The 23,586-nt window shown below is 44.7% G+C and overlaps 1 protein-coding gene across 1 annotated transcript in view; it reads left to right on the top strand.

The window, feature by feature from the left end:
• The window catches only part of LOC135213793 (uncharacterized), a 293,734-nt gene that overhangs the window by 241,208 nt on the left and 28,940 nt on the right, over positions 1 to 23,586 (top strand). The window contains exon 27 of the mRNA XM_064247921.1: positions 9,843 to 10,029. Within this exon, the coding sequence (XP_064103991.1) occupies positions 9,843 to 10,029 (187 nt within the window). The remainder of the gene's footprint in view (positions 1 to 9,842; positions 10,030 to 23,586) is intronic.

Below are 23,586 nucleotides of genomic sequence, written 5' to 3' on the forward strand. Positions count from 1 at the left end.
GCTAGGCTGACCGTAGCGGCGCTTACTAGGGAAGACAAGATCTCTAGGGAGAATGTTCTCTACAGTAGGGATCATGCTCAACGTGAATGGGTTCACTGCCTTGAGGACTGGGAGTGCACAAACACCAAGCTCCAGGCCTATAAGAGTCCTTTCACTATTTTTGCGACGGAAGAGGAGGCTTCTCTTCCGTTCGCTACAAAAATAGTAGAGACGACTCTTCAGGCAGTCCTCAAGGATGAACCCATGCCACAGCTAAGGGAGGCGGAGTCTACTTCTCCGCTCTTCCCAGCTTTTGGAGAATTGTGGGAGAACTTGCCAGCCACGTTCACGCTTGGTAAGCTCAAACCGGACTGCGCCATGGACCAGTTCGGCGAAAAGCTCCCAAGGCTGCCTGATTCCTTGATTCAGGCGGAGTTCGACGCGCGAACTAGGTTTGGCAGGTCCCTCAATTCACTGATCATAACAGAGATGGCTGCTCTCTCGTATGGCACGGAACCTTTGTTTAAGATCTTGGCCAAATCCCAGCTTCAGACGGTTCAGACGGATGCTTTCGACTTCTTCCAAGCTAGGAGGAATTGCCGAAAGCACGTTCTGCAGGAGTGCACTATTAGGCACGAGCCTAATAGACTCCTGGCTTCTAGCATGTGGGGAGCGGATCTCTTCCCAGAAGAGATCCGCTGTAAATGAAGTACACCACGAGGCGGCTAGGCTCAACCAGAGCCTTAGAGCTAGGTGGGGTATTTCATCTAAGAGGAAGCAAGAATCCGTCCCCACTGCTGGTAAGAAACCAAAGAAGTCTGGTAAAAGGTTCCAGCCTTACCAGAAACACCAGCAACAGCAGCAATTTGTTCAGGCCGTCCCGGTTACCCAGCAGGGACAACCTGCTACTTCTAAGCAGAACCAGCCCATCCTCCTGCTGTCTCCTCAGTTACAACCTTCGACCTCCTACGCACTCTCGCCGGCCTTCAACCCTACGTATGAAGGTCAGGGCTACCCTCCCTTTAACAGACAATCGAGAGGTAGGGCGAGAGGCTACTTTCGCCAGCGTGGCGCAGGGAGGGCGACAAGGAGCAAGCAGTTCAGAGGAGGGCGTGGTGGTCAACCCGCCCATCAACAATGAGGCTCCCCAGGTAGGAGGGAGGCTGTTCCTCTTCCGTCACAGGTGGGGGTTCAGCAATTGGGCACAGAGCATAGTGTCCAAAGGATTGGGTTGGAGTTGGATCAAAGATCCTCCTCCAATCAAATCATTCCGCCAAATACCATCAAAGGAATTGACAGATTACGCGGAGGAACTCCTTCAGAAAGGAGCTATTGCGAGAGTCAAGCATCTAAAATTTCAAGGTCGCTTATTCAGCGTGCCAAAGAAAGGCTCAACAAAAAGAAGGGTAATCTTAGACTTGTCAAAGCTAAACTCTTTCATTCGTTGCGACAAGTTCAAGATGCTTACCCTCTCGCAAGTAAGGACCTTACTTCCGCGTGGAGCCGTCACATGCTCCATCGATCTTACAGACGCATACTATCATATCCCTATAAGCCAGACACTTCCGCCCATTCCTAGGATTCAGGCTAGGAAATCAGACATTCTCATTCAAAGTGATGCCCTTCGGTCTGAATGTAGCCCCCAGGGTATTCACGAAAATAGCAGAAGTGGTTGTGCAGCAATTGAGAACTCAGGGAATCATGGTAGCAGCATACCTCGACGATTGGTTGATCTGGGCACCAACTGTCGAGGAATGTCTCAAAGCCACCAAAAAGGTAGTTCATTTCTGGAACACTGGGGTTCCAGATAAACAAAACGAAATCCAGACTTACCCCGGAGTCTCGTTTTCAGTGGCTGGGAATCCAATGGGATTTGTCTTCCCACAATCTGTCAATTCCAGTGGCCAAACGGAAGGAAATAGCAAAATCTGTCAGGCAATTTCTCAAATGCAAACAAACATCAAGGAAGAAGCGCCAGGAAAGAATCCTAGGGTCCCTTCAGTTTGCTTCGGTAACAGATATCCTCCTGAAAGCAAGGCTAAAAGATATAAATCGAGTTTGGCGATCGAGAGCAAACGCCAAATCTCGAGACAAGTTGTCAGTAATTCCACAGATCCTTCGCAATCAACTCCGTCCATGGTCAAAAGTAAAGAACTTAGCCAAGCGGGTACCCCTTCAATATCCCCTTCCAGTGTTAACCATTCACACGGATGCCTCCCTGTCCGGGTGGGGGGGATATTCTCAGTTCAAACAGGTTCAGGGGACTTGGTCAGTTCAATTTCGCCAGCTCCACATAAACGTTTCTGGAAGCAATGGCAGTATTTCTTACCTTGAAGAGACTGCTTCCCCCGAAAAAGTCTCATCTAAGGCTAGTTTTGGACAGTGCAGTGGTAGTTCATTGCATCAACAGAGGAGGGTCCAAATCCAAGCATGTGAACCATGTCATGATAGCCATCTTTGCCCTAGCAAACAAACACAAATGGCATCTGTCCGCCACTCACCTGGCGGGGGTAAGAAATGTGATAGCAGACGCTTTGTCCCGGTCAGTCCCTCTGGAATCAGAATGGTCCCTAGACGACGGGTCATTCCAGTGGATATGCCGGAGAGTCCCAGGTCTCCAAGTAGATCTCTTCGCCTCACAAGCGAACCACAAGCTCCCTTGCTATGTGGCCCCCAACCTGGACCCTCTGGCTTATGCCACGGACGCCCCTGTCGTTAGATTGGGATCAGTGGAGAAAAATTTATGTTTTTCCTCCAGTGAATCTTCTCTTGAAAGTCTTAAGCAAGCTGAGGACTTTCAAGGGAATAGTAGCTCTGATTGCACCGGACTGGCCCAAGAGCAACTGGTATCCTCTTCTTCTGGAATTGGGTCTCCGACCTCAACGGATTCCCAATCCCAAGCTGTCACAATCAGTACAAATGAGGACTGTGTTCGCTTCCTCAGGAATTCTTCAGACCCTAACTTTATGGACTTCATGAAGTTTGCGGCTAATAAAGATGCTAATATTGATCCACAAAATATTCTCTTCCTAGAATCAGATAAGAGAGAGTCAACTATTAGACAATATGACTCAGCTGTTAAAAAATTAGCATCCTTCCTGAAAGAATCAAACACTACAACCATGACAGTTAATCTAGCTATATCCTTTTTCAGATCCTTGTTTGAAAAAGGTTGAGCAGCTAGCACTATTACTACTCATAAATCGGCTTTGAAGAAGATCTTTCAGTTAGGTTTTCAGATAGATCTGACTGAATCTTATTTCACGTCTATTCCTAAAGCCTGTGCTAGACTTAGACCTTCTCAAAGGCCTACTGCAGTTTCATGGTTCTTAAATGATGTCCTCAAACTAGCTTCAGATACTGACAACTTGTCTTGTACATTCATAATGCTTCTTAGAAAGACATTATTCTTATTAAGCCTAGCTTCAGGAGCTAGAATTTCAGAACTGTCGGCTCTATCCAGAGATGCGGGTCATGTGGAATTCCTCCCCTCAGGAGAAGTTCTGCTTGCTCCGGATCGTAGTTTTTTGGCTAAAAATGAGGATCCTCTTGCAAGGTGGGCCCCTTGGAAAGTCATCCCACTTCCGCAAGACCCTTCTCTTTGCCCAGTATCAACTTTAAGAGCCTTTCTATCTCGTACATCCTCAAGATCCTCAGGTCCTCTCTTCATGAGAGAGAAAGGTGGTACTTTGTCAGTAAAAGGTATTAGACAACAAATCCTTTACTTCATTAAACAAGCCAATCCTGATTCATTTCCAAAAGCACATGACATCAGGGGAGTAGCCACCTCAATTAATTACTTTCAACATATGAACTTTGAGGATCTTAAAAAGTATACTGGATGGAAATCTCCGACAGTCTTTAAACGTCATTATCTAAAGTCCTTGGAATCTTTAAAATTTTCAGCAGTAGCAGCGGGAAACATTGTTTCTCCTGATACTGTATAGTAGTTGTACAGATCCAGGTCTCCTTTCTACCTACCTCATCCAACATGCCTCACCCTATCGCCATGCTACTCGGATATCCTAGCCTTAGCCGCTGAAATCATATTAGTGGATTGTCCCTTATTTTTTTTGCTAGGGACATCCACACTTTGTACTGATAATGTACTTCAGTGTACCTACCCTTATTTTATGCTAGGGTAGGACACAATGTGTTTGTATATTTTGTAAATAAGTTATCTAAGTAAATCTATTTTGTTTAAATTACACTGCATTATTATAATTTACTATGTTTATTGTAATTTTAAGTACTTTACATTACTAACTTTCTTTTATGTTACTGTTTGGAATAAGTTAGACTTAAGTACTTAGTTTATATGCTGTAATTGATTTACTTATATTATATCCCTCATTTTACAACTGCTTTTCATTTGTCCTTTTTTCCCATCTTGTCTGTTTCTCTGGTACTCTTTCATAGGCCGACACGAGCTGAGCCCAGAAAAGGGATTTTGACGAAGGAAAAATCTATTTCTGGGTGATTGGCTCGTGTCGCCCTATGAAACCCACCCTGTATTGTTTGCCCCCCCCTGCAGGACAAGATGTTTTTAGATTAAGGATGTCCGCTAGGGGCGCTGTTGTCCGTGGCGTCCTCTAGTAGTAGTAGTAGCGGCCGCATCGCCCGTTGGTATTAGCTCTCTCTGGTGGGGATTCTGATTGGAAGTTCTAATTGGTGAATGTCTCGTGGTAGTGTTCCCACTCGCCCCTATTGCCATACCGACACTTCTTTTTAAGAGTGAGCGAGTCAGTTTTACTGACATTTTCTTAATTTTGTTTTTCTCTGGTAATTTTAGATTAATTTTACCTAGAAAGAATGATATTAAGGATCCTTTCATAGGGCGACACGAGCCAATCACCCAGAAATAGATTTTTCCTTCGTCAAAATCCCTTTTTTATTTATGTGCAGAAATATGATAAAAAGGCAGCTTTTGAAACTCCGCTTCAAGTTATCGACTACGATGTGTCGATTCATAAATGTTCATGCTTTTGTTTAAAATGTGTATGAAAATGTATTACGTGAAAGGCACTTTTATTTCTGTACAGAAATATGATACAAAGGCAGCTTTTGAAATTGCCCTTCACGTTATCAAATACGATGTTTTTTCATGTTCTTTCTTGTAAGCCGCCGCCTGCCGCTCTTCCGAAAATATCGATTTAAAAAAAGTGCAAATTAGCGATCGATGTGTCGATTTTATAAATGTTTATGCTTTCATGTTTAAAATGTGTATGAAAATGTACTACGAATAGGGTATTTTTATTTCTGTACAGAAATATGATAAAAAGGCAGCTTTTGAAACTCCCCTTCAAGTTATCGACTACGATGTTTTTTTCAAGTTCGTTCTTGTATGCCGCCGTCTGCCGCTCTTCTTTAAAAAAAAAAAAAGGTGTGCAAATTTAGCGATCGATGTGTCGATTTTTCAAATGTTTATGCTTTTATGTTTAAAATGTGTATGAAAATATATTGCGTAAAGGTATTTTCATTTTTGTACAGAAATAAGATACAAATTAAGGCAGCCTTTGTAACTAGGCTCCACGTTGTAAGGGAATGGTTTTTCATGTTCGTTCTTGTCCGCCAGTTCCGAAAAATGCATTGTGTTATTTTATTAATTACGCATCTTTTCCATAAATCCTTTAAAAAGTTATACATTATTTCACTGTATCCAAGAATATTGTATGTATTCTCATATTATTGTATTTTAAAATACTACGGCAAACTTAAGCCCGTATTCCGCGGAGTGGCCAATGTTGTGGTTTGAAATCAGCTGATGAATACGAGTCTGTTTCACCATAACGCAATTCTGAGCGAATGCTCTTGCTTCTAGTTAGCATAAACGAATATCTATATACTTGACTTATATGAGACAAAGTTATTTTTCCATATACAGCGTGTTTTTAGGTGGAAATATTTATTGAATATGTCTCGTTGTGAATGTGAACTATTTTTTTTCGTTAACAGATTACGTTGGCGGCATGTTTATTGCGTAAAAAATTACGTGATTCCGTTCGCAATACGTAATCCTTTATATCATCGCAACACGAACTTTACGTTATTTATCTTATATCGGCGTGAAACCAACAGTAAAATGTGTTCTTTCAAGCACAGTAGTTTTGATTAAAATGATTTTATCCCAATTTTATCTACAGTTGTGTGTGATGGCAGACGTTTACTGCAGTTTTATCCTTGTTGCCGATGTACGATAATAGTCATTAGCAGCTTGAACAGTTTTCTCAGCTTCAGTTATAACTAGGTTTAAATTTAACGGTATATTTCCCGATTGATCTTTAATCTACATTGATCTCTGATCTATAGCAAATAAACTTATTACATTAAGATATCTCAGTTCTATTCTATACATAACGCCATTTATAACAAATACGGTAATGTTGCACTGTAGTACGATGATCGAAATACAAGCCAAACAGATGTTATCCAGTACGGTTGTACTTTGAAAAAAAAAAAAAATAGTTTCTCGTTCGGTTGTTCAGGGCTGTACACGTTCACGCAACGAGTATAACGTTAACACCATACTTTCATCATTCTCTTTTGCTGTTATTGAACTTATGTAACTAGAAGATGGATAAAGTTAGACCATTGTAAATTGATCTCTCTTAAAATCGAACTATCGTAAGACTAATGATCGTAACCTGAACACTACAGCTACCTGTACACTGTATAAACTTTATTATATCTTTACATACTTTAGACACCCACATGTACTGTACAGTAAATTCTATAGTACTATACTGCATAAATATAATTTTACTTATTGCGCCGTTGTGGGATTACAGCGCCTTTGACTGGTCTAGAGTTTCGAAAGAAGGTGTGCGGCGGCCGTAGGCTTTAAAATCGCTCAGCGTCGAAAATCACTTGGCGTCGGTGGCCAGGAACGGAACCCCTGCTGCTAACCGAGGGCCACCTGTAGAGTGGTTCTTCTTAAATTAAAGGAGATGATTCAAACGGATAAGTTGGAAATAGTACAACAACTTTATTCTGTAACTCCATAACAAGAGAGACAGTTCGGTCGTGAGACCGTTACGTTTGATCGATAGGAATGAACTGCCATATTAGAGCATCACGTTGATAGCGAAACATTAGCTATCTCAGCGATTCACATAAAAACATACGTAGTCCGCCGGCTCGGAAGTTACAAGTTTCCGGCGTAGGTTAACAGGTCAACCGCTTCCCATGGAAGGTGTTTGTAAAAGGTTGACAATATACAACATGATGACATTTCTAAACAAACCTAAACCAGGCTACTGCAGACATCGCATAGCGTAATCTAGATCTGCCTTGGTCACGTAGGACCCTCCTAATGCCAATGACCTCAGGTCATGGGTTTTTATTTACAGATTATGTAATTCTAAAATGTATTTATTACACTGTTACAACAACACCTCCTCAGCGTTTGCACTGAACGCATTCTTTTTTGGAATGGATTACCTGGCAACTCAAGATGACGAGTGAGCGAGAGCTAGCGGTGTATGGGCTGCCTGCTGCAGCCCAGTACCAGCTGGCTCTCCGAGATAGCACGGTCGGACCAAGTCTCTCTCCTCTGATGTGATTGACTACCGAACCGAATCCCTGCCCGGCAATCACAGACTTATATCTCTGGTTGGCTGGAATTCTGGCATACGTGAATGACCATCTCTACTGCATCGCCTTGGACATTGCGAGAATTTTCAGACAGAGATATCTGAATAGACTCGCTCTCATCTTTCTGTTTACCGCATGGTAACAGAAGTCTGTAGCCTAGTCTCCCACTGCATCGCACCTGCCGCTGCGATAATGCAGAATGATTTCTTCAGACATCTGAGTTTGTCTTCTAAATAGATCTTGTTTTCGTAGGTGTGCAATTGTTCATTTTTCACCCTGAATTGTAGATGTATAACAGAAGACATCGCCTGTTCCCCGCCCTGCCAGCTCTACTTCCAAGTATATAGATGTCCTCCCTGGATAAAGCTGGGAAGATGATGATGATTCAGCCCATGAGAAGCAGTTCTTCAGGCAGTACAATTCCTGTGTTTTCATTACTGAAAAGCGCTCCGCTTTCATTGCAACTCCGACTTCTCACCGAACAGCAATGAAGTAGCGCTTTAGTGTTTTCAGTCCTTTGTAAATCACAGGGATTAAGCCGTCTTCGCGGGTTATTGTCATCTGCAGAACTTTTCTATGTACAGAATATTTAGAGTTACTTCTCTCGATTCGGCTGTGAAGACGTAGGTCGGCATTCACCTATCATCTTCGTCTTCAACGGCACATGGTGTAGTTTCTCCTTAGTTGAGATTCAACTACTATAAGAACTGTCTTGCCATCAGGACCTCGGTCTTTAGAAGGCAATTGACTTTCGCCTGTTGGGCATATGCCTTGAGAGAATCATCATCTCACCTTCTGGCATCGGTGGCAACAGATAGTTGATTTGTATGGTCTCTCGGCATAACCCTTCAAAAGGCGAGGGTCACGTGACTACGCCTCTGATGCTTGGACAGCTCGCCTCCCACAACCAAATGCAGTAGCCGGCAGCTGTCGAAGCGTCCAAGACCGTCACGAGCTACGCTGTGGACTTAGTATCGGTTGTTCCAGATCAGTTATTACTTCGTCTTACTAGCGTGTTCCGGTACCCATAACCATCGACACCCACCATGGAATGTTGGTGTCTTTATCCACTGCGGAGACAAAGAGACTTCTCCGCAGTGGGGTACGAGACCGCGAGACACTTCGCAGCAGTGGGATACGAGACCGCGAGACACTTCGCTGCAGTGGGATATAAGACTGCGAGACACTTCGCTGCAGACGGATAGACCAGTATGGGTACTGGACATCACTCCGAAGAATATGTTGGACAGGAAGATGGATAGGTCATCGCGACCATGTCCTTCTTTCCCTCTGGGACTGCCCACAGGTCCTTGGAACCTCATTTCCCTGGACCAGTGGTGGATGCTTGCAAGATGTGTTGGCTTATCCAGCTCCTTGACAGGACAAGTTGCATCTCGTCCATGGTGTGCAGTTGTAGAGGTAAGAAGGATGCGAGAGTGACTGGCTCTCCCCCTTCCACGCTTCGTCTCTCCAATCCTCGTCCTTCGGGTTGAGGATAGGACTCGAACTCACACTGGCTGGTCGGACGTTTGATGCGGTAAGCCTATACATAAGCATCCTTTTTATGTTTCTTATCAGAATCATAGAAGCAATCCTGCTCCTTCCTCTAGCAAGGGAGGAAGGAGACTGACAATAATGCAAACCCTTCCCAGAACTTTGTATTAATGTCTCCGACGTCAATATTCTTCACAGCCCTTTTCCGGATGAGTCACGATCCCTCACTCATTTTGAAAAGCCCCAGAAGTCTTGACTCTTGATCACGCAGCTCCTATACTCCGCTCAAGTTGTCAGACGCAGCAGGGCACTCCTCCTCGCTCTTACGACCAAGAGGAGTAGCCTAGGTGCGCAGAACTCCAGTCAGTTCTAGAGGCTCACTCAGATTCCTCCCTCTAATCGGTGAGTCTTCCTATTGTTAAAAGGACCAAAAGGTTTATATTTTGTATCGGAACAAATAACAATTTGTCGAAAATTGTATTTTTCCTAACTACAAACCTGAGGTCCTTTAACAAATTTGCCCACCTCATGCCACCCCTCAATCTGAACCTGGGCCGAAAGGCAAAGTGGAGTGTTTACATCCGGGCAGGCTAGCCTGCATCACGGTAGTTACTGCCTAACCACCTTGTTCAAGATTCAACGGCCGTAATTCCAGCTACGCCGAAAGTATATTCCTATTGTTAAAGGACATCAGGTTTGTATAGTACGGAAAAATACAATTTTCAAAAAATTGTTATATTAATTTACAGTGTAATGTTTATATGGTACTTTTGCAGCTGAATGTTACGAGCTACCCCACCAGCCCAAATAGGATATCATTCTATTCACCAATGAACAATAATCGTCTTCACATCACTGGCAATGTTACAATGTATTCAGGAATAAGTCTGGGAACAAAGCAGTTTGATCCAGAGTCCTTCATTCATAGTCTTGTTTCAAAGTCATCAGATGAGGACATTTTAGGTATGGTATTTAATCTAGCTAAATATGCAGGTTTTTATCATTATTTATGCTTGTTGAAATGTCTGTAATAGTCCATGTAATTTATAATAAATTGTTCTTAGCTGGTCTTAGCCAGCCCTTATAATTCTGTTTTGATGGTTTTGCTTTCTTGTTTGTTATATTACTTTATATTTTACTTGTATATTTTACATTAAACTCTAAACTGTATTTTTGTTTAGCGGAGTTGGTTTGATAACCTTCCCCGAAATGTATAAAGTCACAGGGAAGAACAATTTTAGTATTAAGGACTGGTCAGTTTGAGGGGGGGAATGTATTTACATCAAGCCCTATTTTGGGGTTATGTATTTCATTGTAAGTATATCAAGATAATTGTTTTCTTTTGTTGAACCCAGCCAACACCTATTCATGTAGTGGAAAGGGATGAGACTTGGATAAGCATTAGTTATTAAATAGTTACTTGCCTTACAGGTTTACAGAACACTATCTACATGATAGATTCATGGAAATTTGACTGCTAAGTCTTGTACTGGTGTGTAATGCTAGGCGAGTCCAACGTTTTACTTCTATATTCCTCTGGTCTCAGGACAGTTTCCATGGTCCCAACTGTCACTGGATCATGCATTAGAAGATAATTTTTATAAGATTCTATTTTCTATATTGGAATGGGATTGCCCTTTAAATGATTTTTTTTTTAAAGAATTGAGAGTTCTTGCATTTGAGTATGGATGCTGAAATCGACTGAACTAATGTCAGAACTAATGTAAGCAGCTGGGAAGTTGGATATGCTAATTTTCCCTTGGAATAACCTGGGAGTCCAAGGTTGTGCCATTCAACATGATAGCCTTGGTCATTTCAGAAATACTTTTCATTGCAGGTAGAGGTAGTGCCGTAAGTGCACATCACATTGTGCCCAGCAAGCATTACTGGAGTGTGCTTGCAGCCTCCTTTCAACCCCTTGCTGCTGCAGCTTTTTAATTTTTTACGTGACCACAGTTCCCACTTCTTCTCTTTTTCATCATATACTTTTCTAATTAGTAAGTGTTGGTTCTTAGTGCAACTGTGGGGTTTTCTTCCAGTTCCACCTCTAGATCTTTGTACTTCATTTTCTTTATCTGAATCTCTTAACTTTCTGTCCAGCCACTGCAACTCATTTCAGTCTTAAGCACTGAATGGCCAAAAGCCCCAGTGCTTGGCTTGTCAGTCTTAATTTCATAAATTAAATAAATTACAGGTAGCTGAGGATATTGACAACCCATGTAAATCTTCTACCCTCTCTTTTAGATGAAGAATTTGAACTTATTTCTGTAGTTAATGCAGGAAGGGACGTGGATTCGGTCTTTACTATCATTACAATTTGAGCCAACTTCCATGCAAGGAACTCTCATCCTTTTTCATAGAAATTTATAGGCCCACACTTTCTCTGAAGGAATTGCATCCTCAGGTTTAATGAGTGTAGCTGAAATTTTTTTTTTTCTCAAGAAAATGTCTGTATCCAAGGCTTGACAGTCAGTAACTCTTCCCTCTAGAGCAGACCTTATAAAGGAGGAATTTTTCCTGAGTCACTAAGTTGCAATATCTTTTCTTTAGCCATTCCTTTTCATTTTATACCCGAGTTGAAGTAAACTCTGTCCTTGCCCTGCCAGATTTTTTTATTTTTGTAATTCAGGGAAGAGTGTATTCCAGGAGAATACTTGCAGAGTATCCTCATTTAATGGATGTAGCATGAAGAGACCATGATTTTATTACATTCTTTTTAATGGAAGTTACAATGTTATTTTGGATTTTAACCACTGACATACAAAATACAGGCAGTCCCTGGGTTACGACGGGTTTGGCTTACGACGTTCTGAGGTTAAGGCGCTTTTCAATTATATTCATCAGAAATTATTTCTAGGGTTACAACACATGTTCCAGGGTTACGTCACCTACAACGCTGATCTGGCAGAAGAAATATGACACTAAAAATACAAAATAATCAATATTTGAAGGTGGTTTTGATGAAAAATGCAATAAGAATGCAGTTTACATAGTTTTTAATGCAATCAAAGCATTAAAAGTAAGGTTTCTTAGGATTTTTGACGATGTTCTAGCTTACAACAATTTTCGGCTTACGACTTGTCTCAAGAAAGGAACCCCTGTTGTAACCCAGGGACTGCCTGTACATTCTCTGATCTAGAGCTTTCTTGATTGTTTAACCCATGTAAGACATTTGGATGTTGTTGCATGCTCATGGTAGTCATACAGCAGTATCTTGCATGTTTTTATGAGTGACACACATGAGTAGCTAGACATAATTAGTGGATCCTTAGGTAGCAGTTGAACAGACAGTTGGAAATTTATGTATGTTTCCTACTACCAGTTGTTTTGTTTTATATCAGGATTTTTTTCTTAAATAAATCTTTGGATCTATATGTGAAAGTCAAGGATACTGGTACTACTGAGGTCAGTCTTCAGTGCAAAGCAGATCCTACAAGCCTCAGTCAACAGTTCTGGGAATCTTTTGAACTGCTTAGTGTTTTCCACATTAATTATGAGTCTGACTAATGTTATGTACAGTTATAGTTTCTTGTGATAAGTTGGATTTTTTTTTCCAGTACACTATTCATAAATGCCTTTTCTTGCAGTTTCTGTTGGTGATGGCATGTATTGACTTGAGGATTGTCCCATACTTATACAGTTGTGACTGCCACCTTAATTCATTTTAGTCATTGGTTACCATGAATTTAGCTAGTTATAGTAATGGGTTTGTGTAAAAAATTAATGCATAGAAAATTGAGTAAATTTTTTTAAAGCGAGTTTCAAAAAACCACTTTACAATAAAGGGATTTTGACGTAGGAAAAATCTATTTCTGGGCGAGGAAGCCGTGTCGCCCAGTGAAATGTGTCCTCTTTAGCACTATTTCTAGTAAAATATTGCTATAATACCAGAGAACTGCTAAATTGGACATGTCAGAAGTCTCTGACTCGCTCACCTAAATAGAAGGTGTCGGTATAAAACTGGGGCGAGTGTTAAACACTACCACAGCAACCCCTCCAATTAGCCTTTTCCTCATCAAAAGACCCTAAATACGGGGAGCCGACCCATAGGTCACACCCAGCTACCCTGTTGAAGGAGTCTGTGACGTCATTCTTATCGATAGCATTGAAGCTTGGTGCACAGCAAGGGGGGGAAAAAATAGATTTTTCCTACGTCAAAATCCCTTTTCTGGGCTCAGCCGTGTCGCTCCGTATTGTACCAGAGAAACACCAAGCTACACCCCTCTGAAATGAAATACAATATTAAATTGAACTCAGAAGGGTTAAAGAAATAAAAAAATAGTCTAGAATTGGAAAAATACAATTTATTGTTTACAAAATATACTCTATAGCAATAACATGTGGCAACAAAACACGCACATAATAAAATAATTACTAATAATTTGTATATCTGTAACACTATACACCAATCCTAACAACTAAAACATTTGCTGAGGTAGGTAAAATGTTAATGAGGCTGGCATAAAGGAAAAGATTCATATGACACAAGGACGGTGCTATATTGATGTAGTAGCAGGAGACACTGGTCTCCCTACAGCTATTGCATGATATTTAAGATCCTCCAAATACTTGAGGTAATGCTTTTTGAAAACCAAGGGTGACTTCCAACCAGTATACTTCTTCAGATCATCGAAGTTCATATATTTGAAGAAATTTACAGAAGTTGCTATAGCCCGAATGTCATGCACCCTGGGAAATGACCCTGGGCTGGCTTTCTTGATAAAATACAAAATCTGCTGCCTAATGCCCTTTAGAGATAGTGTACCACCATCTTTTCTAATGAAAAGGGGGCCCTCGGAATAGGTAGATGTCCTAGATAAATAGTCCTTAAGAGTTTTAACAGGACATAAAGATGGATCCTGTGGAAGCGGAACAATCTTCTATGGAGACCACCTCATCAAGGGGTCTTCATTCTTAGCTAGAAATTCTTTATTTGGCGAAAGCAACACGTCCCCCGAGGAAAGGAACTCAATATGCGCTGCATCTCTAGATAAAGATGACAGCTCCGATATCCTGGCACCTGAAGCCAGACTCAATAAAAACAGTGACTTATGCAGAATGGTTTGGTAATCACATTTGAAGTTGTCTGTTTCCGAGGCTAACCTGAGAACATCATTAAGAAACCATGACACTGACGACGGTCTATGAATGGGCTGCAGGCGTGCACATGCTCTTGGGATTGAGGTGAAATAAGACTCGGTTAGATTGATACCGAACCCGAGAAGAAAAATCTTTTTCAGAGCCGACTTCGTGGTTGTTATTGTTGCAGCTGCCAAGCCTTGTTCAAACAGAGACCTGAAGAAGGTTATAGCCACGTTCATTGTCATTACTTTGATATTTGATTCCCTGAGGAATGAAGACTATTTCTTAACTGCTGAATCATACTGGCGAAGCATAGATTCTCTCTTATCTGACTCTAAGAACAAAATGTTCTGTGGATCAATGTCCCCTACTCTCTTACCTGCAAACTTCATGAAATCCATAAAGTTAGGGTTTTGTGAAGACCTGAGGAATCGAACACAGTCCTCGTTTGAACTTGTTGCGACAGCCTCAAGTCTGGGAGAGGGTGAGGACGAAGACCTAGTTCCAGGAGAAGGGGAAACCAGTTGCTCTTGGGCCAGTGAGGAGCTATGAGAGCCACCTGACCTGCGAAGGATCTCAACTTGTGCAGCACCTTCAGGAGAAGGTTCACTGGAGGGAATAAATAAATCTTCGTCCACTGGTTCCAATCTACACTCAGGGCGTCCGTAGCGAATGCCAGAGGGTCCAGGTTTGGGGCTACGTAACAAGGCAGCTTGTGGTTTGCCTCTGTAGCAAACAGATCTACTTCCAGACCTGGTACTCGTTTGCAAACCCTCTTGAAGGATTCTTGGTCCAGTGACCATTCTGACTCCAGAGGGACTGATCGAGACAGTGCGTCTGCCACTACATTGTGGACTCCCGCCAGATGGGTGGCCGACAGATGCCAGGTGTTCTTGGCTGCTAGAGAAAAAATTGCTACCATCACGTGGTTCACATGGCTTGACTTTGAACCACCCCTGTTTATACAGTGTACCACTACCGCACTGTCGAGAACCAACCTGATATGACTCTTCTTTGGAGGACGAAGCTTTTTTAAAGTCAGAAACACTGCCATAGCTTCCAGAATGTTGATGTGAAGCTTTTGGAAGTGAGGAGACCAAGTTCCCTGAACCTTCTCGTGCTGTGAATAACCTCCCCAACCTGTCAGCGATGCGTCCGTATGCACCACTAGGGACGGGGGAGGAAACTGCAACGGTAACTCCTTGGCTAGGCTGGCGGCCTTTGTCCATGGGCCCAGACGTTTTCTGAGAATCAGAGGTATCCGGGCGAACTTGTCCCGACACTTGGCATTTGCCTTTGAACGCCAAACTCGATTGATGTCCTTGAGCTTGGCTCAAGGTATAGAGATTAATGTTATGCTGTATATTAATTGCATTACGTACAGTTTATGAACATTTTGTACATTTGCTTTGTATTATTCTATAGAAGAATTATATTTGTTTCCATGTATATTTCCCATTGCACATACTGTGAGACCACTATTATATTATGCATCATGGCAACATTGTAATTAGATGTGTCAACACTGCCTTTATTTCCTGCCATATGCATAGTCAGTCACTGTCCAGTGGTCATTGTAGTGACAAGCGCGGACCTGCTTCCCACTACTGTCGTCTTGATGTCTGTTTATCTTCATTACAAGATTTTAAAGAACCTATGGATTTAATTTGTCACCCCTTCATTCCATTTCTTGCATGGATGTATGTGGCAGCATCCCACACATGGCGCAGTGAGTAACCGCACGTTATGGACTTCAAGAAGACAACCGCCATTGCCGCTTTCTTCTCGTCTCGCACATTGGATTCCTTACAGTGACTCAAGATACCAACGACAGTTTACTATAGTATCTCCAAGAGTGATACAGTGTTTGTGCAGTGCAGGGTTACAGTGACAGTGTGCTACAGTGTTGTGTTGCATTATATTAAAGTGTCCTTGCCAAGCTTTCTTCAGGACATTTGAACTCTAGCGCCTGTTTTCTCGGGAGCCCCCACCATACATCCTCCCCTCGTCATGCATCGATGGTGACTGAGGCCCGATGCGCTCCCCTAGAGGCACTCTCACCCCTCCCGCCTCCCCTCTGGTCGCTAGCTCGCAACACTCACTCACCCCACCCGACTGCCGCTTATTTCACAAGCGCACTGACAAACATTGTAATTTTTAGATATCCAAAGTGGCTTTCTTTCCCTTACATACAGCGACTGGGATATTTTTCTGGCATTCTACTGATCTCAAGCTCTCTTACGACACCGAACACGACATGGCTCAACAAGAGGAAAAGCTAATTGATTTGATGGATCAGACAGTGGATGAGACAGAGGAGCAGACAGCGGATCAGGCCGAGGATCAAACGCAGGGTCTGATGAGAGACGAGGTACCTGTGCACCTCCCCACTGCTGATGAAGATACCAGCACCACTCTCCCTCCTCCCCTGACTCCCAATAGGACAGGAGACCAGAATAATGACATACTTATCTTATCACTTTCTGCAGACTTTCCAGCATGCAAGAGCAAGACCGACGACGACAAGAGGAGCAGAACTTCAGACTACAGATGGAGCAATCAAGACAGGAAGACAACCAGCGGTTCATGTCTCTTTTCTCCTTGCTATCAGGACAGATTGCGGCATCGCAACCCCAGCAACCTAACCCCATGATTGCACCTCCTGTTACACCTGTTCCCCCACCCCCTGGCTTCTCAGAGCATACACCTACAATTTCCAGCAAGCCTACGGTCCATCCCCCACCTCTCCTGCAACAAGATGCAACGTACCAAGCGTTTCGCCAATGGAGACTCCGTTTTGAGGATTATGCAGCATTAGTTGGACTTGATAGGTTACATCAAACTTCCCAGCTGATTCACCTGAGAACTTGCATCTCCCTGGACGTCCAGCGCCTGCTTACGCATACACTGGACATCCTCACCAACACATCACTTTCCCTTACAGAGGTGTTGGATACATTGCAAAAACACTTTCGCAGCCTCAGAAATGAAGCCTTACGACGCAGGGAATTGCTGTCCTGCAAACAGGCTGTCGGAGAATAGTTTGCAGACTACTACGCACGCCTCAAGGATCTCGCTGATGAAGTGGGCTTATGCACTGGCAACCCCACCTCCTGCACCGAACGGCAACTGCAGATGGTAATTTTGATGGGTGTGAGAGACGAAGAGTTAATACAACGCCTTATCCCCCTCCAACCCTCATCTACCCTCGCAGAGTTCGTGACATGCTGCCGCTCCTACGAATCTACACGTGCGACTGCATCAGCCATTGCATCTTCCCCTAGCCAGGTCAACGCAGTATCTACTTACAAGAAGAACCAGCGTCTACAGAAGAGGACTTCTCATCGATCTCCTGACCAACGTTCTCACCAGTCTCCTAACAGTGACCCTTGTCAATATTGCTCTCGCAAGCACGATTCCGGACAATGCCCAGCCACGGGTGCATCGTGCAATAACTGCGGACGCACGGGTCATTGGCCCCGCACTCAGAAATGCCCTGCTAAGGAAGCTCAGTGCAAGACCTGCCAGAAACAGGGACATTTTGAGAAGATGTGCAGGTCGACCAAGAAAAGTCAGACTGGGTACACAGCTTCACCTCCTAATAAGCCAAATCCCAGCTGCCGTTTCGTGGGTGATAACTTGGGTAGCGAGTCCCCCACACCAGTCACTGTCTCTCTGTCATTTGGCGATATATCAGCACAACTCCAGCTAATCCCCGATACAGGAGCAGACATCACAGTGATTGGCACCATACATTTGGATGCACTCCGCATACCTCGGACAAGGCTTGAACCTCCACCCATGACAGATGTCGTGACAGCAGATGGATCCCCCATGACACCGGCTGTTGGATGCTTCCAGGCAACACTTCATCTTGGCAACAAGTCTTGCTCAGCAACCATACATGTTCATGAGGATATCCAGACTCCCCTCCTCTCCCGTGAACATTGCCGAGCTCTCGCCATAGTGTCGCTGGAATTCCCGAAGCCCATCCTCAAGGTAACACATGTCAACAGATGCGCTCAGTTTCCTGCCTCTGCCATGACGTCACCCGCAGCTATTAAGGACTATTTTCTTCGGCACTTCAGCGACGTCCTCATATCCAAGAAGGATCTACAAACCCAGCCACTAAAGAAAATGGCAGGCCCTCCGATGAGGATTCACCTGAAACCGGGTGCTACACCATTCGCTGTGCATACACCCAGGCCCATTCCGTTTGCTCTCAGAGATCAAGTGAAAGAAGAACTTGACTCCTTGGTGCAACAAGGAATCATCAGACCAGCAGGCGACGAACCCTCTGAATGGTGCCATCCCATGGTCTTGGTACCCAAGGACAAAGGTGTGCGCATCACTGTTGATCACACCCACCTAAATTCTCAGGTAGCCCGCCCTACACACCCTTCACCTACGCCCCATGATGCCGTCCGCAACATCTCTCCTACTGCGAAGTACTTCACCACAGTGGATGCCCTGCATGGCTATTGGCAAATGGAGTTGGCAGAAGAGGACCGCCACCTGACTACATTTATAACTCCGTATGGAAGGTTCCAGCACTGTCGCGGCCCAATGGGATTTTCAGCAACAGTGATGCATACTGCCTCCGTGGAGATATGGCACTACAAGGTGTTCCCAACGGTGTGAAGGTTGTAGATGACATCCTCCTTTCCGACGAGGATCTCCCTTCCCACCTACAGCACGTGCACCAAATGCTGACCAGATGCCGTCAGTATGGCATCACCCTCAACAAGGAGAAATTTACTGTGGCTGCCCCTAAAGTTAACTTTTGCGGTTATGTCTTATCATCCGATGGTATTGCAGCAGACCCTGACAAGGTATCAGCTATACGCGACTTCCCGACACCGTCCAATATCACAGACGTCAGGTCGTTTATGGGTCTCGTCAATCAACTTGCCGACTTCACTCCAGACATCGCAGCAGCAGCACAGCCCCTACGTCCACTTATGAGCCCCAAACGCTCATTCGTCTGGACGCCCGACCATGAGCGAGCATTTAAGAAAGTCAAGACAGCTCTGACTTCACCACCTGTCCTGGCACCCTTCAATCCTGCCTCGCCTGTGGTTCTACAAACAGATGCCTCACGCCTATACGGTCTCGCTATGCCCTACTCAAGATAACGGCCGAGGTCAGATGCGTCTCGTCCAGTGTGGCTCTCGTTTCCTTACGGATACAGAGACTCGCTACGCCACCATAGAGCTGGAGCTACTTGCAGTAACTTGGGCTATAGCTAAGTGCCGCCTATACTTGTCTGGACTTCAACATTTCACCTTAATGACTGACCATCGCCCCTTGATACCAATTCTCAATCACTACACTTTAGATGATATTGAGAATCCACGCCTTCAGCGCCTCAAGATGAAAGTGGCCCCTTACATCTTCACTGCAGTATGGCGTGCAGGGAAACAACTTTGCATACCAGACGCCCTGTCTCGCTCCCCAACCAGTCGCCCCACACCTGAAGATGAAGAGGAGTGCACCACTTCGACTGCACATGTCAGGCGTATCATTGCCAGCACCGCCACTTCCACTGACGACCAGGCAACAGGACCCATCATGGAAGAAGACAAGTCTCTACAAGAAATCCGCACGGCTGCATCCCAGGATCAAGATTACTGTCGTCTCGTTCACTACGTCTCCAACGGTTTTCCTACCAACCGCTATGATCTCCACGCTTCCGCCCTCCCGTATTGGAAGCCTGCGCGGGACAACCTTTACGCGGATGGAGAGTTAGTATTGTATGGACCCCGGATCGTCATCCCTGCAGCCCTCCGTAGACGCACCTTGGATCGACTCCACGACAGCCATCGAGGGATTGAAGCTACTCGACGTCGTGCAATGCAGACAGTATTCTGGCCAGGTATCAATGCAGATATCAAGAGTAAAGTAGAAAGCTGTGAGGCCTGCCAACAGCTTCTCCCTAGTCAGCAACAAGAACCTTACATGTGTGACGACCATCCATCCCGGCCCTTCGAAAGTGTGTCAGCTGACTTCTTCCACGTAGCAGGGAAATCCTTCCTTGTTATTGCCGATAGACTTTCAGGCTGGCCTGTAGTTGTTCCCTGTGGACGTGACACAACTGCAGCCAGAGTTACAAGAATGTTCTGTGTTTTCTTCCGCGAGGTTGGTGTTCCACTCCGCTTACAAACTGATGGAGGACCCCCATTTTCCAGCTACGACTTCAAGCAATTTGCCGACCGCTGGGGAGTTCATCACATCATCACTTCTCCACATTACCCTCAGGCTAATGGACACGCAGAAGCTGCAGTGAAAGCTGTTAAACACCTTATCATCAAGACTGCCCCATCCGGGAACATAGATTGTGAAGCCTTTGATAGAGGACTGCTGGAGCTTCAGAATACACCGAACCCTGCTGGACGCTCCCCTGCGCAGATCCTCTATGGCCATCCTCTCCATACTTGTGTTCCGGCTCACCCCAGATCATTCACAGAGGAGTGGCAAACTAAGACTGAAGATTACGACCGTCGCACTGCTGCCAAAACTGACCAAGCCATGAGCCTTTACAATTCTCGTGGCCGCCCTCTACCCAAGCTCACCATCGGCCAACGAGTTAGGATACAGGACTCAACAACGCTTCGATGGGACAAGGTCGGCATCGTGATGGGCCGCGGAATGTCAAGAAAGTATGAAATACGCCTTCCAAGTGGTCGTGTATGGTTTCGAAACCGAAGACATTTACGCCCAGTGGCTAACATGAGTGATGACACCTCTCCCCAAGTCCCTGTGTCCCCTTGCTCTGGCCAGGAAAGAGAGCCATCATTCGAACCCTCCAATGTCCCTCGCCATTCACCTCTACTAGCTCAGAGGAATTTATGTTCCGCTCGAGACACTGCTACGAGCGTAAAGGGGGAGGAAGGTGTATAGAGATTTAATGTTATGCTGTATATTAATTGCATTACGTACAGTTTATGAACATTTTGTACATTTGCTTTGTATTATTCTATAGAAGAATTATATTTATGTTTTCATGTATATTTCCCATTGCACATACTGTGAGACCACTATTATATTATGCATCATGGCAACATTGTAATTAGATGTGTCAACACTGCCTTTATTTCCCGCCATATGCATAGTCAGTCACTGTCCAGTGGTCATTGTAGTGACAAGCGCGGACCTGCTTCCCGCTACTGTCGTCTTGATGTCTGTTTATCTTCATTACAAGATTTTAAAGAACCTATGGATTTAATTTGTCACCCCTTCATTCCATTTCTTGCATGGATGTATGTGGCAGCATCCCACACAAACAGGACGTCCGTGACCGAGGCAAACTGGAGCGAGCCTAGGATCCTCTCCTGATTCCTTCTCGAAGTCTTTTTGCATTTTAAGAATTGCTGTGTTGCCTTGGCAATCTCCTTCCTCTTCCCTGCTGGAATGGAAAGAGTGTGTGAATCCAGGTCCCAATGAAGGCCTAGCCACTGGAACTTGGACTCCGGAGTCAACCGGGACTTTGTCCTGTTGATCTTGAACCCTATATCTTCCAGGAAAGACATGACCTTGTCCGTGGCTTTCATACACTTGTCTTGGTCCATCTCCCAGATTAGCCAGTCGTCTAGGTACGCCACCACCAATATACCCTGAGACCTTAGCTCCTGCACCACTGCCTCCGCCAGTTTCGTGAAAACCCTTGGTGCTATATTTAGCCCGAAGGGCATTACCTTGAAGGAGTAGGCTTCTTTCCCTAGTTTGAAGCCGAGGAATGGTCGGAAGTGCCGAGCTATCGGGACATGATAATAGGCGTCTGTAAGATCTATAGAGGTGGTGACGGCCCCACGGGGAAGTAAGGTCCGCACCTGAGAGATGGTCAGCATTTTGAACTTGTCGCAACGAATGTACAAGTTTAAACGGGACAAGTCTAAGATCACCCTTCTTTTGTCGGTCCCTTTCTTTGGGATGCTGAATAGACGACCCTGAAATTTCAAGTTTTTGGTCCTGGAGACTGCTCCCTTCTGGAGAAGGTCCCTGAAGTAATCCATCAACTCTTGCGTTGGTTCCTGATAGAAGGTGATGGGTGGAGGAGGACCTTTGATCCAACTCCAGCCTAGGCCTCTGGATACTATGCTTTTCGCCCAACTGCTGAACCCCCAACGATGACAAAAGAGGTACAGCCTGCCTCCTACCTGAGAAACTTCATTGAGATGATGAGGGCCGGGATCCTCTTCCTGACCTCGCACCTCTAGCTCGCCCTTGGGCTCTGGCTCCTCCGCGCTGGCGAAAGGATCCTCTAGCCCTGCTGCCCCTAGCAACCCTGGTAAAGGGGTGAAATGCCCGACTCTCATAGACCGGGTTAAAAGCGGGCGACACAGAATACTGAGGGGAAACCTGTTGGTTAGTCGATGGCGAAAGGAAGACAAATTGATGCTGTTGATGAGGCTGAGCCTTAGAAGTCGAAGGCTGGGATACTTGTTGAACTGGCACAGCTTGTAGCACAGGATGCTGTTGCGGAATTTGGAAAGGTTGGAATTTCCTTTGCCTTTTCCTAGCCCTAAAACTGGAGGGAGAAGACTCTGGTTTCCTTTTGAAAGGAATTCCCCAACGCAATCTGATGCTTTGATTAAGACGTGATGCCTCGCTCTGAACCTTGTTTACTGCCGAAGCTGGGAAGAGATCTGCACCCCAGATTGAGGAAGCCAGAAGCTTGTTGGGTTCGTGCCTGATCGCAGCCTCAGATAGAACATGCTTCCTGCAGTTTCTCCTAGCCACCGCAAAGTCGTACAAGTCACATTGCATGCCCAAAAGTAACGACTTTGCAATGACCTTAAGCAGCGGCTCCTGAGCGTACTCCCGAGCCGCTGTCTCTGTCATCACTTGGGAGTTAAGAGACTTAGCGAGGCGTGTCTTAGCATCAAATTCTGCTTGGATCAGTGCGTCTGACAGCTTAGGAAGGCGCTCACTAAACAAGGTGATTGCACAATCTGGCTTCAGCTTGCCTACCGAGAATGTAGCCGGCAAATCCTCCCACAAATCCTCCCTACCTGGGAGTAGCAATGATGTGGGATCTGTCTCCCTAAGCTGGGGCATGGGCTCTTCCCGAAACACTGCCTGGAGGGTAAGTTCAGCTACCTTTGATGTAAAAGGTAAAGGGTTCTCGTCATCAGTTGTAAACATTGTGAAAGGGCTTTTAAATGCTGTTACTCTAGTATTTGAGCAGTTCCACTCTTCTAGGCTCCATATCCATGTTTGCTGAGCCTGATCTCTAGATAGGATAACAGTCTCCTTGGGGACCTTATCCTCTCTAACTAGAGTAAGCCTAACGTAACCTATAAATGGAGGCTGTAACCCTTCGGGGAAGAACTCTAAATCCTCGAGTCTACGTGTGCCACAACCTTCTATAGTTAACATCCCGTTGACAAACGGAGCAAAGTTTGCCACCCTCCAAGGATTACCAGGGTGGAACGGAGG

The sequence above is a fragment of the Macrobrachium nipponense genome, chromosome 43, assembly GCF_015104395.2.
Source record: "Macrobrachium nipponense isolate FS-2020 chromosome 43, ASM1510439v2, whole genome shotgun sequence".
Taxonomy (NCBI): Eukaryota; Metazoa; Arthropoda; class Malacostraca; order Decapoda; family Palaemonidae; genus Macrobrachium; species Macrobrachium nipponense.